Source organism: Equus przewalskii, chromosome 14 (genome assembly GCF_037783145.1).
Source record: "Equus przewalskii isolate Varuska chromosome 14, EquPr2, whole genome shotgun sequence".
In the NCBI taxonomy this organism is placed as follows: Eukaryota; Metazoa; Chordata; class Mammalia; order Perissodactyla; family Equidae; genus Equus; species Equus przewalskii.
The window spans coordinates 89801875-89818946 of NC_091844.1; the positions used below are offsets into that span (position 1 = coordinate 89801875).

The window sequence follows — 17072 nt, forward strand, 5'->3', positions numbered from 1 at the left end:
AGAGCAGGCCCTTAGAGCAGGTTTGCGAGGGCCTGAGCAGAGAGGGACTTGCTCCTGGCAACAGGTCTGTGAAGAGTCACCAACACACATCTAAGCACTCAAGCCAGCAGAAAGAGACATCTGTGGTGTGGTCCCCATCCTGGAGGAGCTCACAGGGCACGCAGGGAGAGCAGATCTGTGCACAGAAACCGGGTGGCAAGTAGCTAAGGCCTCGGACAGGTAGGTCAACCAGACAGCTGAACCACAGGAGCCCAAAGTGGAAAGGCCATGGTGGGCAGGGGGTCAGGGGTTGCCTCAGAGAAGAACGATATGAATTGAGACAGGTGGCAGAGGTTAGGGGTCCAAGTAGGCATGAACAACGTGGGGATGGGGAGAACACAGGGGCAGCTGCCTGGCCCAAGGATAGGGTCACGCCAGTGTCCAGGAGATTGGACCAGCTGGTTAGAGACAGCCTGAAGGCCACAGAATGACGTCTGCTGGCCCGAGGACAGTATGAGAGGGAGAGACAGGGAGCAGAGCGGGCATTCCGACCTCCCCGTGCGTGTGTGCTGTGCTGCAAAGGCCTGCCCCAGGGAGCCAGAGGAGACTCGCCCTTATCTGCCCAGGAGACTCGGCCTCTCTCTTCTGGGACATGCTCTTTCTAAACGCCTCGGCTCCCTCCCTGCCGGGAGCCTCCGGGCCCTCTGCATGCTTCTGTTGTCTAAGGACAGCTGAAGGGCCTCTTCAGTCCCACAAACTAGAGCAGGTCTTTAAAAGCCCGGTTCTTAGAAGTTGCAATAGATTTGCAGGCTCGTTTTACTTCAGATCAGCCTCTCAAAGAACAGGGCGCTCATCTGGCAGGGCCCACAGCAGACGCGGGAGGCGATCATTGGAAAGGGGCCCCGGCCGGTGGCAGACCTGGCAGGCCATGGTCCCGGCCCCTCTGCAGGTTGAGGGACGCCAGATCCAGGGTGCCCGAGTTCGCCAGCACGAAGAGCCTCTCGGTCAGCTCCTGGTTCATCAGCTGGTCCTGCACCTGCAGCTTGGCTGGTCTCGCGAGAAGGCCCCTCACGACGGGGTCCAAGCCACCTGCAAAACACCATGGGAGAGGGAACGAGATTTCTCTGAGGAGTTCTGGAGAAACAGAATTGCAGCTCGGACCATAAACTATGCTGGCTCCTGACAAATGCCTGTCTTCAGTTCAGAAGTTCACCTGTGTGATTCCAGAGTTTTCCAAGCGCTCTTAGGCTGAGCCCTGTGGGTGGGTGAGCACCCGCCTGGATGCCCCCGAGGACCAACCCTATGGTGCGTGGAGATCGGGCCTCTGTGTCAAAGGGACCCAGAGACGGACCCCGTCAGTTCCTGAAGTTCTGTGTTTTGTTTTTTAGCAGCAGAAATGTCACGGTCAAAGGAAGAATTTGCTGAATTCTAATCTACAACAGGCACAGGCAGACGTGGCCTGGCCGAGGGAGCAGTCAGCGTGCCCAGGGACTCCACTCCTGCCACCTCCAAAAGCCCAGCCCTGCCCATAAGATCCCATATGGAAAGGAGACCCCCTGCTCCCTGCCACCCCCACTCACAGGGAGTCTGCGTCTTTTCTCGGCCCTGTTCCGTCTCATGGTGCCCCAACTGCACAGCCCAGAGACTGCGATGTGCTGGGCCCTGGGGCGGCCTGGGCACCATCCATGCCGGGTCTCTGGGGACCCTGGCTGACCCCTGGCCTCTCTCCCACAAGCTCTGCGTGAAGCGGTGTGGGAGCAATTGCATGTGCAGTGGCTCCTCCCACTGTCCCCCTGCCCCTGCCCCCCCGCACGTCTGCCTGCAGCCAGCCCACCTTCGGAGGCAGCTTAGAAGCTTCAGGACGGACCAGAGACAGCACTGAGGGGAGTGGAAATAACCCTTCCGAAGTCACCTGGGAATCCACGTGGCTTTTCCAAACGCTTCCCCAGGAAACCCAGCCGTTAACCCTAGCCCTGCATGGCTGCACACGACATGCACGGTTAGAACAAACAGAACGTTCCGTGATAAAAACAGCACCAACACAGCCTGCAGGTGCAAAGGCGGTCTCCGCCGGAGTAGTTTGAACTAAGGGCTGGAGGGGGACCTGCACCTGGACCGCTTCTCCCGGGAAATCTGAAGAACCTCAGGAACCTGAGAGAAGGCGTCTTTGAGGAATGGCTTAGCCCTTTAAACAGCTGTGAATACACCTATTTTCTCTGTAGACACGGACGGCTGGGCAGCGCTCACCCACCCCCAGGGGCAGGGCAGAGCGCTGGGGCCGGGCAGGGCGGGAGGAAAGCCGGCCGGGCGCACCTTCCCGGAGGAGCCGCCAGGGCCTGAAGAAGGCGTCATGCAGCGGCAGCCTGGGCAGCGCCGGGTGCTCCTGGAAGCGCGCGTCCAGCCGCCGCACCAGCGGGTGGACCGTAGCGTGACCGAAGCGGAAGGCGGCCGTGGAGAACACGTTGGACACCGTGGGGTCCACGGCGGGGTCGTAGCCCTCGTAGGGGCCCACGAGCCGCCCGAAGGCCTCGGGGCCCAGGATTCGGGGCACGTAGTCCCGCATGGTGATGACCTGTGGAGAGAGGAGGCAGGCGGGCTGCTGAGCAAAGGGGTCCAGACTCAGCTACGGCCGGGGTGACAGGAAGAAGGCGCTTCCCCCCGCATCTCTGGGGGTTCAAGGCCGTCCCAGGAGGGGTGTGGCATCCAGGAAAGGGAACAGGTGAGCTGGTGAGCAGGTACAGCAGCACAACCGTTCCTGATAAAGCCCTCGCAGGCCTCCGCATGTATGGGGCTGGGCAGGGCATGTCAGAGACGCCCCCAAATGCCTGCCGGGGCAGCCCAGAGCAGGACAGCGCAGACAAACTTGGGGGACCCAGAGCACTAACGCGGGGGCTGCCAGCTGCTGTCTCCTTTCAGAAACATGTAAGCCTTCTCAACCAAACCATCTCCTCCCTTGATTCCGCTCCATCTGAGACATTCCGGTGACACCTGAACCTGAAGCGAAAGTCAGAAATCTAGTCGCTTTGGGGAATCCTGGCCCCAGAGCTCAGGATTTAGACCCACATGAGCTCTGATCCTCTAACCCTGCTTCTTAGCTGTGTGACTCCGGGAGGGTCGTTCACCCTTTCTGAGCCTGTGTCCTTGTCTGGAAAAGCCTCTTTCATAGAGTTTTTGTGAGAATAAAAAAGATGCGTTCTCCTGTATGTTGGACAGGTCATGCAGCGTCACATACAGATAGAATATGCAGTCAACGTGCATATTATACAGCAGATCACGCAGGTCCGACGCTCCTGCCCCCCAGGTTTAAGGGAAATAATACACAAGCTAAAGGTTACAGAACAATCTGATGGCTCTCATAGGTTACGATTAAAGCAGGGACTCAGACCCCTGTCTCGTTCCTTCTTGTTCCTTTCTGCATTGTCTCCATCAACCACTCCTTGGTCCTTTGGCGGAGCCACAGACACAGGCGGTAAAGGGCATTGGGGGTTTCGGCAGGCACTGAACTTGCGCCGTGGGTCTTACAGGTGAGTCTGAATTCCCAGTTTTTGTCCCACCCTGTGAGGACGCATTGCATCGTCTGACCTGAGAGGACAGACACCGTACAGGGAATGCGGATCACGTCATCTGTGATCAGATGGTGAAGCGAGAAAGGCTCGGCACCCCTTGCAGATCTGACCAGCTCTCGCGTACACAGTTTCTGGCCCCAAATTAAAGGCCTTAAACTGAGCTTCTCAGAAAGGGCATTTTTTTATGGATCTTCAGGAGGTGCATTAACAGGCTAATTCAGGGCTGAATTCCAGGATGATGATGGGCTGCTGGTGGCCCAGGTGGCTCCTCGCAGGGAGGACCCAGGGGGCGGGCACAAAGGGGGCCTCGGACCCGGGCACGGAATGACCCTCTGCAGGGAATCGACATCGAGCAGCTCCTCTGTGTCAGCAATAACACGTGATTCCAGAGCTTTCGCCAGGATTAGGTCAAAGGAGCACGCAGACGAAGGACCGTGCCGACGGTAAATGATGGTGCCTTGTGATTTCTAGGTCACTCGTGGTCCCAGGAGAATTACGTACAAGGGTCTGCTTTCAGGTTTAACAGTATTTCTTTCAGCTCTGAAAATCAGTCAAGTTGTTTTGGTATTTAAAGAGATTATTTTGGTGAATAAATTGCATTTAATGAGGTATAAACCAATAGGATTCTAGGATTCTATCCTTGAATAGAAGGGTCTTATATTTGGCTTATGGGTTTAAGAAGGTAAGCTGTTAACCTTCTCAGAATGTTGAAAAGAGAACAAACAGCATTCGTGTACTTGTAGCAATATATTGCTTCCAAACGATGATGCGTTTTCTGAACGCAGGATTTGTTACTTCACGGGAGTAACAAACTCGGGGCTGGGGAGCGAGTTCTGGCCTGTGGACGGGAGACTTCAGATTCAGGTAAACTGTTTCAATGGCACCTCTTCCCTTCTCCTTGACCTGCGTTTGACCTGGGGTCCCAGAGGGCGGCAGCGGGATCCTGAGGGCACCTGCTGATACAGGCCGAGGTGGCTCCTCTCCTCCCAAAGCAGCTGCTCCTACAGAGCACGACCCGGCGGTTCCCGGATCCCGGGCATCCTCAGTGTGTGACCTTGCCCGACATCCCCTCTTCGCTGCTTTCTCGGGGTCTGGTCTGAGATGCAGCTGTGAGCGATGGTGCTCGAATGCCCGCAGTGCTCCCCAGGGCAGGGCAGCAGTGCCCTTTGTTCTGATCGACAGGGCCTTAAACGTTCGACTCACGAGCAGCTCTTGGGAATTTCCACAGCAATTCTTCTGAAAACCCCTCCGCTGTTTCCGTGCTTGGTCACAGGAGGCTGGAACACCATCATCAAGTCCCTGTGTCTCCTGCCTCGTCTTCCTGGGTGTGTGGGGAGGTTTCCTTCCTCTCCTGGCGCCTCTTGGATCTCCATCTCCTGAGGGCGACCTCCGTCTGGCTTGTCCATCCTCGTCCAGACCTTCTGGTTCCCTGCCAGTTCTCGCGGAGACCATGGGCTTGGGCATCTGGACCTCTGCTCGCCTTCGTGGCCAGCACGGAGGAAGGATGGCAAGGAGTGGGGATGGAGGGAGCCGGCCGGGAGGACCAGGAGCAGAGGCCTGCACCGCAGTCATTGTGAATGGGTATTTGGGAAGCACTGACTCAGCCAAATGTGCCCCTCACTCGGAACCTCTCTTCTCAGCAGGGCTAGCCTGCTCCCTGCAAAAAAGTCAGTCACATTCTCTCCAAAGTGCCGGGGTGGTCTGGTATAACCAGTGCAGGGTTGGCTCCCCAGAGATGGGCGTTCTCCAGCATGTACCGAGGGCTGCTCAGTGGGCTGACTGCTCCGGGTGAGCTGGGGGTCCAGGTTTGCTGTGTCCTGGAGGCAACCCTGGAGTGGGAACCACCTGGACATGGTCTGCCTGGAGGCAGGGCCTGGCTGCCTGGAAAGGTGGGCCCGGGGGCTGGAGCCACCGCAGCTCACGTCTGGATAGAGGCATGTAGACCTTGTCCACGGACATCCAGGGCACCAGGGGCCAGGGAGGCAAAAGCTCCTACCGAAGGATATCCTTTCTCGAATCTTCCCGGCACCGGCAAAGGAGCCCATCGTCCATCTTTATCGGTCTCTCTCTCTCTTTGGGAAGAGTAATTGACCTCAAGACAGGCTCGTCAGGTGCAGCCAAGACCCACAGCTGAGCTCAGCTGACGGTCCTCCCCTCCCTGAGGACCCGCCCTCCTCCAGACAGGCCTCCACAGGGAGGTCTGCCCCTCTGGGTCTGGCCTGGCCTCCTAGTTAAAGCCTCTTCTGGCCCCTGTGGTTCTGGGGAAATGAAGGCTGTTCTCTGGGAGCCGGCTCTGCTCTCTGATACCTGGGGATACACAACATCCAAACCGAAGGCCCTCACCTGCTCCCTTGCAGGCCACCACTCGGCATCGCCGGACCGCACTCAGACTGGGCCAGAACTCCCGTCCCTCCTCTGCCCTCACACCTGTGCTGGCGTCTTTCCTCTCTCACCTTCTGCCGGTCTGTAGGACACGGGTCCTGTCAAAGTGAGCCTCTGATTCTGTGTTCTGTGTATCACACTAGATTAACTTAGGGATTGTGTAAGTGTGAGAGCTTCCATCTTAGTGGCAGGAGGTAGGGCTTATGGAATTGGGGACCTGTGGGACCTGAGGCCACCAAGGGCATATTTTCCTGAGCACATCCTCTGTAAACGTCCTGAGATGATGCCGGCCTCGAGGAGCAGGCACAGAGGGAGACCCCAGGCAGGCACCCCAGCAGAGGACCGCCGTTCCCGGGGGCCAAGTGGATACCTCAGTCAGTTCTCTACGAATGAATCCAGAGCAAAGATCTTCATGGAGGGTGGGGTGGGGGTTGGGCCTTCAGAGATGTGGGGCAGCTGTGAGGCTGGACAGAGGCAGGAGACGGAGAAGGGGCTTCCTTGTCCTGAGGCTGGGCCTCCTGCTTCTGGCTGGTTGGGAGGACCAGGAGCAGAGAGCCGAGCCCTGTGTCACGCTGGCCACGGCGGGCTCTCAGGAGGAGGGGCTGGGTGGGTTGACGCTCTCTCTCTTTTTAAAGTTTGCCCTGATATCCTTTTTAATTACCTAATGCTTTTCAGGAGGAGAGCTTCAGATCCTAAGGTTACCAAACGGTGGGTCAGTAAAACCAGGGAAAGGAGAGCAACAGTCTCCCAGCCACCGTGGCTCTTTCAAACACAGCTCGAAGTCTCGGCTGTGGTTTTAGAGACACGTTGCACACAGCTGCTCGTCATTTTAAGGTTTCAAAGATATTTGGAAAAAACACTAAGGAGAAGCTATTGGCTGGAAAAAATGCAAAAAGAAAACTGAAGGTGAAATGCAAAACTAAGAAGAAAAGAGTATTAATGCTTTAAAAAAGCAGAAAACAGCGGAACTGGTGGTATGCAGCACCAGGGCACTTTCCTACTGACCATGGTTATTTACCGACTGGGAAGAGCCGGCAGATGGACGGCAGAACGCAGATGGACGGCAGCTCTCCCATGGCAGCCAGGACCCCGGGACCTCCAGAGCCACGCCCTCTCCCATTAACAAGTCCAGGGCAATGCAGCAAGTGAAGCTCACCCTCAGCCACCAGAACCATGCTGGGCAGAGACAGGGCACCTGAAAGCCGTGGCCCCTCTCTGGGCACAGGCCGGCAGACCTGTGATCCAGCAGCGCATCCCAGGCCCTGAGCTGCTGACACTCTTCCTCCTCTGATGACGTTGAAACAAAATCCTGGCTCTCGGGGGACAGCTGGGCAGGGCCCGGGATTATTCTTGGGATCACGGCTTCATTCATAAAGTCGACATATATTCCGGCAGCGCCTGCTTTGTGCCCGGCCCACTTTTTCCAGGTGCTGGGAAAGAATTAGACCAACAAAACCCTGGCTCCTTGGAGCCCCCATTCGGGGAAGGGCACAGACGGATCCTAACAAAATACCCAAAAACACACAACACACTGGGGAGTAGCAACCGGGAAAGGGAGAGTGATCCATCACCCCGATTTCCCTCAGACTGACAGTGTGCCCGAGGGAAGACAAGAGGAAATGGAAACCTGAACGCTGCTGTCTCCTGACTGAGTGAGACCCTGCCATGCTGGGGAGGCCGGGTGATGGGTGGCAGCCACCTGAACTTTACTCAAGACCCGGCTGAGCTTCCTGGTCACGTCGCTCTGCCGCCCTCCAGATGCTCCAGTGCCCTCCTCGCAGATCCCACCTGGCGTGCCCTGCTATGGTGTCCACTGACCCATCCATCACAGCCCTCCAGCCAGGCTGCGGGTCAGCGAGGGGGCTCCCCAGACTCAGCCTCGGGGGTCAACACAGCCTCAGGCAGACTCTGGGCTTGTGTGCCACGTTCCCGCTTCACGGTGCCTCTCCTGCACCCACTCGACACTCACACATGCACACAGGTACCACAGGTGCCACACACACAGCACACACACCACAGACACGCAGCACACGTCACACACACACGTACCACACCCCCCCAACCCCCTCCCCACACACATACTCAGCCTCAGCTGATGCTCTCTTCACACACACGGGTGTTAAGACGTGAAATCTTTGTGTGGCTGGAGAAGAATCACCAGCACCGGCCTGCAGACCAGCCTCGCCTGGAGCGCAGAGGAACTGGGCGCCTGGCTCCTGGCTCCCCAGCATCTACAGGGTGACCTGGCACAGCCGGGCTCTGGGACCTGGGGTCGGACCCTGGCTGCCTGGGCCATGGTGGACCAAAGGCGGGAAAGCCGGGCTGTGCCCAGGACGGCCCATGCCATCACCAGGTCACTGTGAACCTGGACAAGACCCTACCTCCTCCTCCTAGCACGGGACGAACAGGGTCCTTGTGAGGACAGAGGGACGCCTAGTGCCCAGGCAGGGCCTGGAGCACCGACACAGGCGTGGGGACCATCAGCGTAAGCAACCCCCTCATTCCCCAAACGGCCCTGAGAGAGCAGTGACGGCGGTGACCCAACCCCACAGGCGTTTTCTCCACCACCACACGACTGAGAAATGGCCACCCCCAAACCCCGTCCCCGCTCCTCTGACTCAATGTCAAAATTCATCACCACAGACTCAGTTTACCTCGCTAGTCCCCAGATCCCACACAGATTGTTTTCCTCTGCATTTTCTCCATTGTTTCTAAAACATAAAAATATCAAAACCATTGGTGGACACCCAGCTCAAAGGGCTGCTTTGAGGATTAAACGGCTAAAATCCATAAAACCCTTGGAACAGTCTGGGCGCCTGGAGAGCCCTGGAGGAAATGAGCCGGGACTCGCTGAGTAGCTGTGGCCATTGTTGATCATCCTCACCGCCCCCCTACAGGGGAGGAGCAGCTGCCACAAAGGAGCTAGCACCGAGTCCTCCCGCAGCGGGCTGCGTAACCCCTGAAGGCTTTGCGGGCGCCCACGCAGTGCGCCCCGGATGCCCTTGCTCGCACCTGGTGCAGGGCGCCCACGATCTTGCGCGCCTCCTGGTAGGCGGTGTCGGCGCTCCAGTGCGCGTTGAGGGCCTTGAGCGCCGCGGCCAGGCGGTTGTGCTCGCGCAGCCACAGCGTGTGCACGGCCGCCAGGGAGGGGATCTCGCTGGCGCGGCCGTCCCCGGCCAGGAAACAGGGCGCACGGGCCGCGGGGTCGGCGCCGGGCTCGGGGGCGCAGGCCGAGGGCGTGGGCGGCGGCACGAAGGGCAGGTACGCGCGGCCCGCGTCCTGGTGGCGCGTGTTGACCCGCAGCAGCCCCTCGGCGCTGGTCCAGTTTCGCAGCAGCTTCTCCGAGGCCGGCGAGCTGCCGTACACGGTGGACGCGTCAAGGAAGGAGGTCAGCCCGTTCATCTGCTGCCGCGGGTGTGCCGAGGACACGTTGCCGAAGAGGGCGCCCTGGGTGCCGGTGCCGCAGGCGGCGGAGGAGCGGTAGAAGGGCAGACAGGCAGGGCCCGCGGTCAGCGAGGCGTCGGCGGCGGGGAGCTGCCGGGAGAGGGGACACAGGTCAGCCCGGGGGCCGGGGCACCTTCGTAAAGACACCAGAAGCTCCACCGTCTCCGCCAGTGTCCAGTCCTGCCACCTGCCGCCAGTTCAAGCCAGCGCCCCGCTCCTCCCCGGGTCGGGGGCTTAGACAGGGTTGGGGTGCAGCTTGCTATGACTGATGCACCGTCGGGGTGCTCGTTTCTCCTTTCCCCAAATTCTTCCTTTCGTTCTACTTTATTTACGTGCCTCACCTATTGGGGCCTGCTCTGCAGATGCTCGTACTATGGTAACCGCTGGTTGTGCGTCTGGCTCGCCCAGCGCACGCCTCTTCCAGGGGGCCGCCTTCCTAGCCAGGGCACAGCCAGCGGAGCAGCTGCTTGGGGAGGGTTTATGGAACGAAGGCTAGTGAGCGCCTGAGCCCGGAACAGTCTTTGCTGGTAGGTAGAAAGCAGCCCTTGTCAGCTTCAAAGGTGTTTTCCAAAGAGAAGTAATTAAAAATCCTGCCTGGACTGTCTCTCTCCCTGCTGGTAAGAGGGGCAATCAGAGCCATATTAATGTGGAACAACTTTGCAGTATCTATCCAAATTTTACTGCACCTGCTCAAGAGCTGCCACTCTGTCCCCAGTGACTTGTCTGTTAGGCATGCACGTGTGCGCGGAGGTTTAGGTTGGAATATGTTCTTTGCTTCATTTATGACAGTGTAACAACAACAACAAAGTGGAAACAACTTAAATGCTCATTAATAAGTGAACCGGTTAAATGAGTTGTAATGCATACTCAATGGGATGTTAAGAAATCATAAAACAATCCAATTTCTGTCCACTTAATGATATGGAGAGAAGCGCAAGAATTATTGCCGAGTGACCCAGGTTCAGAGCAATGCAGGACACAGGTACATAAATAAAGCCTGTGCACACACGTATGTATGTCACATGCACATATGTGCATAGGAAATTCGTGGAGGTTGTTGCCTCCCCCCTCCCCCCAACAGGACAAACCGGGACTCGGACGTTTTATCTTACGCCTTTCTGCTTGACTTTTTTAATGCATCTATTGGTTTCATGGTAGAAATTGAGAAGCTTAACCTCTGACCTGTATGGGGAAGCAGGGGCTTCGGGTCTCGCATGTCAGCTGGCAGTCAGCACCGCCCCGGAAGGCGGCTCTGCTGGTGCTCTGGGGCGTGAAGGCGATGTCGTGGTCGATGTACTGGCCCCACGCTGTCAGGAGGTCGGAATACTGGTCGTCCTCTGTAACGGCCTCGTTGGAGACTTGAATGACTTGTCTGGTCACCTCCCGGACCTGGGTGCCAGAGACCACCTGTCTGAGTGGGGAGCACTGAGAGAGACATGGCACTTGGAGTGCGGTCATTTGTGGGGCTCGCTCAGGGGCCAGGGCGCCTGCACGTCATGGTGCGGTGCATGCAAGTTAAGAACAGAGACCTCAAGAATTTAAAATTATGGACCAAGAACAGTTTAGTGGATACCAGGGGAAAGGTGGGGTGCGGGGTGGGCACAAAGGGTGAAGTGGTGCACCTACAACATGACTGACAAACATTAATGTACAACTGAAATTTCACAAGATTGTAACCTATCAATAACTCAATAAAAAAATATATTAAAAAAAAAAAAAAAAGGAAGAGAGACCTCAGCTAAACTGGGTCAGGAGGCCTGCAGGGGAGCACCCAGCCCATCAGACGTCCTCCATTTCAACAAACGGGAAAAGGCAGACGCCTGCATCCCCACAGGAAGCATAACTACTTTAGCACTGAAGGAAGATTGGTCTCCCCACCTGGCAACAGCTCAGCCAATGAGAAACAGTGCTGCTCAGCCAATGAGAAACGCCACAGCCCAGCCAATGAGAAGGCGTTCCAGCCCTGATGTGTTTCTCTCCCCCAATGGTCTTTCCTTTAGAACAGCCCCGCCCTCTCCCCCTTTTCTATATAAAGGCAGTTCCCCTCTGTTCTATGGGTTTGCCTACAGTTTGCCAAAGCACGCATGTCCCAGATTGCAATTCTTTTGGCTATTCCTGAATAAACTTGTCTTGAGATTAAAATAACAGGCAGCTTTGCTTTTTAACAGGTGCTGGTGCAGAGGACAGCTGGTGCTCGTGGAAGGTGAAGTCCCTGGGGTTGTGGTGGGAAGACAGACACCCAGGCTGTGCTCCGAATGCCGCACTGGTTTGTGGTCATCCAGGCCCTCTCAGTTAACTGCTCTGGGCCTTAGTGTCCTCATCTGTAAATGGATGTAAACATGTTGCTGTGCTTTGGGGATTAAATTCTGAGTCATTGATTAAACAACTAGCCATTAGTGCCATATAGCCCATGACTCAGAGGGTGGAGCTTCAAGTCACAGAGGGTGGTTCCCAGGCCCTGAAACCTAACGGAGTTTGCCTGGCCTGATTTCAAAGTTGTTTGGGATCAGTGATTTCTTCTTTCCTTCCGTGTCCTCCTTTCTGAAACAGGATGTCTGCAGCTGTTGTCCTGTGCCTGTCCTACCAGCATATTTTGGCAGCAAACAACAGTCTTCTAGTTTCACAGGTCCAAAAGGAGAGGAATTTTGCCCCAAAAGGGGTCTTACTAAGAGCCTCCCCCATACCTGATGTAGATTATTTAGGTGATGAGATTTGGGACTCTTAACATGCTGAGATTTAGATCAGATTTTGGACTTTGAATTGATGCTGTAATAGGCTGAGACTTTTGGGGGCCTTGGGATGGGGTAAATACATTTTGCATGTGGAATGGATATGAATCTTTCAGGGTCAGAGGGTGGACGGTGGTAGCGTAAGTGAGCATCAGTGAGGCCATCTTGTTATGTTAATGGCTAAAAAGGCGAGCGGTCTGTGTGACTACTCGCTGCTTTGCACGTACTCTGAAACATTCACGTGCCCTCCTGACTTATGGCCTCCACTTGCGTGCGTGCTCCCCAAAGACCTGATAAATTAAAACTCTGTTCTATGAGTTTCTCTCCAAGAACAGGCTGACCACAGGTGGGAAACACACCTACAAGGCGTCCGTCACAGTTGATGGAAGAACGGAACAATGTGATGCTTGGAGACCAACATCCCTGGACCTCTCCTTATTGCCCATGTCCCCTGTATAACTGCCTCAAGATTCTAGAGTCCTTGGAGGTGGGTTTCTGAGATATTAGTCACCCATCTTCCAATTAGCTGGCTAATCTAATTAAACTTCCTTTCTTCATCTCCAACTCGTTGTGATTAATTGGCTCAGATCACGGTGAGCAGAGTCACTCCATTGCTTAGTCTCAGTAGGCAGAATAATGGCCCCCCCAAAGATGTCCATACACCAATCACTGGAAACCGAGAACATATTACTTGACACAAAGGGGACTTTGCAGATGTGGTTCCTATAAAGACCTTGAGATAGGGAGATTATCCTGGACTTCCAAGTGGATCCCATCTAATCACATGGTCCTTAAAATCGGAGTTTTTTTGTTTTGTTTTTTTTTTTGCCGAGTAAGATTGGCACTGAGCTAACATCTGTGCCAATCTTCCTCTGTTTTATGTGGGATGCCACCAAAGTGTGGCTTGGCCAGCAGTCCTAGGTCCTCACCCAAGATCTGAATCTGTGAACCCCAGGCCACCAAAGTGGAGCATGTGAGCTTAACCACTATGCCACCTGACTGGCCTCAGAGAACTTTCTTGACTGTAGTCACGGAAGATGAGGTTTTGGAAGGGAGGCACAGAGAGATGCAATGCTGCTGGCTTTGGAGGAGGAGGCTGTGAGCCCAGGAATGTGGGTGCCTCTAGGAGCTGGAAAAGTCAAGGAAAAGGATTCTCCCCAGGAGCCTCCAGGAGGAACCAGCCCTGCTGACACCGGGGCTTCAGCCCAGTGAGACCCACATCGGACTTTCGACCCACTGAACTGGACGATAATAAATTAGTGTAGTTTTAAACCACTAAAATCGTGGTAATTTGTTACAGCAGGAGTAAGAAACTAATACAGTCTACATTTAAAGATACTTGAGCTCTGATTTTTCTAAAAAGTTATATAATTCTGAGCAAATAGAGGTTTATAGAATCATATTCTTGTAATACTTAGAGTTGAACTGGTCTAGCATCCAGCACAGGATAGGTAAGGCACTATCACCCCGTTTTAGGGACAGTGGAATTGAGGCTGAGAGGTTAAGCGACTTCCAGCAAGTTAGGGGTGAAGGGAGAACCCAAAATAGCTGGTGCTGGGCATCGGGGAGCACTGAGCCTTCCACACGTCCGTCCCACAGCACCCAGCGCTACCCTGGTCCTCCCAGCTTTGAGGAATGCTTGTCCTCTTACCAAACGGCCATCTGAAAAGCTGTCCGGGTGGAGTTGTTTGTTTCCATGGGGGAACTTTGGGATGGGCTATTATCTGATCTCAGATCCTGACTTCTCATCCTGAGATTCTTTTGGCTGAACAGAGCATGGAATTCCTGAAGAATTCTGTTGTCAAATGTAGGACAGGAGGAAAGAGACTGGCCCATTCATTAGAGCAAGTAGTCAAATTGGGGGGAAAATACCCATTTGTTTTTACCAAATTGATCAGTAGATTGGGTATAAGTCTGCTTAGCAAATAATTCACCTCTGGGAGTAAAGTGGCATCATTAGTTTGTGCAAAGGAATTTATGGAATTCGTAAAGGAATTTATTTGAAAACACTGAAGTGATTGTGAAGACCAGAGAGTTAGAGGAAACCAAATTTAAACCTGCACTGTCCCACTCACCAGCTCAGTGACCTCAGTCATTCAGGGCCTCAGTCCCTGAGCTGTGAGGTAAGATGGTGACTCCCCAGTTCACAGGAGAGTGAGGGTCCAAAGGCATCATGTAAGTGCGCGGTACAGAGCCTGCCGGGTTGACCCAGAGCTCAGTGAAGGGCTGGTCTCCCCCGGGGCGATGGGAGATTGTTAGCATCATGGGGACCTAGTTCCGACCCAGTTTAAGCAGCGTTCCGAGGTACTGACCGAGGGCAGAGGAAACCCGTTGTACAGGAAGTGGGGGTTCCAGCCTCTGGGCTCGCTGATGCCGTCTTCATAGGCTGGAGGCAGCCATCTCGCCAGGGCTGTGTTGGAGGCTCCCCACCTGGGATGGTCTCTGTGGAAACAGACGTGGAGGCACATATGAGATGGGGAGGAAGGAAGCAGCAGTCCCAATGTAATAAACCATTCTCAAGGAAAATAGAGACAGCTGGCTTCCCAGAGACCCAGGGCTTCAAGAGTGGTCTCCAGGTGGGGTGCACAACCCGGGGGTACCCAGAGGTTCCCCTAGGGGTATATGGACGTGGAGCGTCTCAAGAACATCAACTTCCAAAGCTCCTCGTTCCAGAGCACTCTCTGCTCTGCCGGAAAATGCACCTGAATTTGAGGCGTCCTGCCCATCAATGCCCCTGCACAACTTCCCTTTCCATTGGCCAGTCTCGCCTCCTGTGGGGTGTGCAGTGGGGCCCTTCCCCGGAGGACAGAGCCTTCTGGGGCTTCCATCAAAGAGACAATTTGAAATCGTGCTGTGTTAACATCCTTTAATCAAGGCACCATAAACCATCCAGGGGTTGTGCTTTTTCCTGTCATATATATTTATCTTTAGGACCAGTTCCTGCTAGAAACAGGGCCCTTTGGGACTTTCTGGAATGTTCTAAATTCAGACGTGAGCTGACTCTCAAGGGAGCATGTATTAACACATTTATTTGAATTAAAAATGTCAGGCTTTTTCTAAGATTTCTCTTAGAAAGTCATATTTGGTTGATGGATTTGACAGTGAGAATGGACCCAGGCAGTTAGGGTAAATGGGAATGTTTTCCATAAAGAGACTGGGCTGAAGTTTTATTCTATTGGTCGAAATATATTTTGATAAAAATATAAAGTACATGACAAAGCAAAGCTGCGTTTAATAATATTTTGATTTTACAAACTACTTCTGAGCATGTCATGTTAAGGATGTGCCTCTAAGTAAAAGGCACAGGCACAATAAAGCCTCATTTGATATGTCCCGGAAAATTTTCCAGAAATTGAGAAAATGAAAGACTAATGGTTGGTAACTAATCCTTATGTAAATCAAGTGCTTTCCAATTTTTGTTAAAAAAAACTGAAGGACAGCCTGCCTGAGTTGTTTGCTGATGGATCAACAGAAGTAATTTCAATGATAGCTCGTTATGTGTTCATTCTCTTGTGTATCTCAGAAGGGTCCTGAGAGGCAGGCTCCATTACTGCAGCAAAACTCCTTCTGTTCCCGAGACCTGTCCACACCAGCGGTGTTTCTGAGCCGGCACATCTGCAGAGTGGATGACAGGCATGGGATTGCCGTTGACCGTGTAATTCATCATCCAGTGTGGAAAAAGGAGCACTCCTAACAACGCATCACGGTGTCGGGGTAACAGGCGTGCACAGGGACTGTCTCAGGCAACCGGGAGGCGCCGTCCCTTGGCCACAGGCAACGTGCACCCAACTGACCCGTGAGCTAGCCGACGCGTCCATCCATCTCATCAATACATTAATTCCAATGAAAATTCACTTCTATATTAATAACTGATTATCAATATTTGTAATATTTATGCTGATTCGATCAATGGTGTCCTAATAAGAGCTGTAAGACGATCTCAATCTTGAAGAAAACAGTTAACCCTTGGATCCTTGTGCTTTCTGGAATTCTTCTAAATGTGAAATTTCAATTTAGAAAATACAAATATGTAAAATATATAAAATAAATATATTAATATGTAAATATATAGATATTTGATAAAAATATATAAATGTATGAAATAAATGGATACATAACACTTGTATAAGAATAAATTATCTATGGGGCGTATGTAAAAGGAAAGGAATATGTAAAAGGAGAAAATAAAAGACTTTCCATCTTAAAATACCCTACATTTGAAAAAAAGGATAGACAAATTAGAATGGAACTATCAGTTCACAGAGCAAAAAAATAGGGGGAATTTTCTGTTAGAGAAGAAGTTGTTTTGTTTTTTTTGAATGGATTATTTTGGGCACAAAGTTGCTATGGTATCCGTGTTCCATTGGAATTTGTGAACAAATCCATTTGGGAATAACCGACAACTGGCCGTCTGTGTGGTGGCTGCAGAGTCATCGCAACAGAAAGGAGCGAGGCTGCGCGTGTGGGCCCTGCAGTGCACACCTGGCGTGGGGCATGCGAGGTCACGTGGCAAAATCATTTGAGTTGGAAAAGATGGGGATCCAGACGTTTTAAAATTCCTTCATGCTTCTGATGTGTAGACTTAGAACATGCAGGGAGTGAAGTCTGCAGGAATCATGGCAAGCTGAGTAATTTTAAAAACTTTTGGAGTGTTGGAAATAGATGTATTTAAAAGTTAGTTGGTTTGTTTTGACCCTAAATTATTATCACCATCCTAGACACAACGTGTACTGATCACTCTTAAAGAAATGAGACTGGCCGGGTGCTCTGCGTGAGAACGAGAGGGGTCGTGTGCTCCTAGGACTGTGTCGGATCCGAGCCACAGAGTCCACGCGTCCAAAGGCTCAGTCCTGGCCGTGGCGACACACAGGACAGGGAGAGTTCCTTTCCATCTGCAGGTCTGCCAATGCACCACAGGCTTCCTGGCACACAGAAAATGGACTCTCTGCTGCTGTCGCTCACATCACTGCTG

General features: G+C 53.5%; 1 protein-coding gene across 1 annotated transcript in view; it reads right to left on the reverse strand.

Moving 5' to 3' along the window:
• The window catches only part of TPO (thyroid peroxidase), a 71330-nt gene that overhangs the window by 33775 nt on the left and 20483 nt on the right, over positions 1 to 17072 (reverse strand). Inside the window, exons 6-10 of the mRNA XM_008532109.2 lie at positions 14413 to 14542; positions 10554 to 10760; positions 8940 to 9461; positions 2293 to 2551; positions 898 to 1068 (exon numbers count right to left, since the gene is read on the reverse strand). Coding sequence (XP_008530331.2) covers positions 898 to 1068; positions 2293 to 2551; positions 8940 to 9461; positions 10554 to 10760; positions 14413 to 14542 — 1289 coding nt within the window. The remainder of the gene's footprint in view (positions 1 to 897; positions 1069 to 2292; positions 2552 to 8939; positions 9462 to 10553; positions 10761 to 14412; positions 14543 to 17072) is intronic.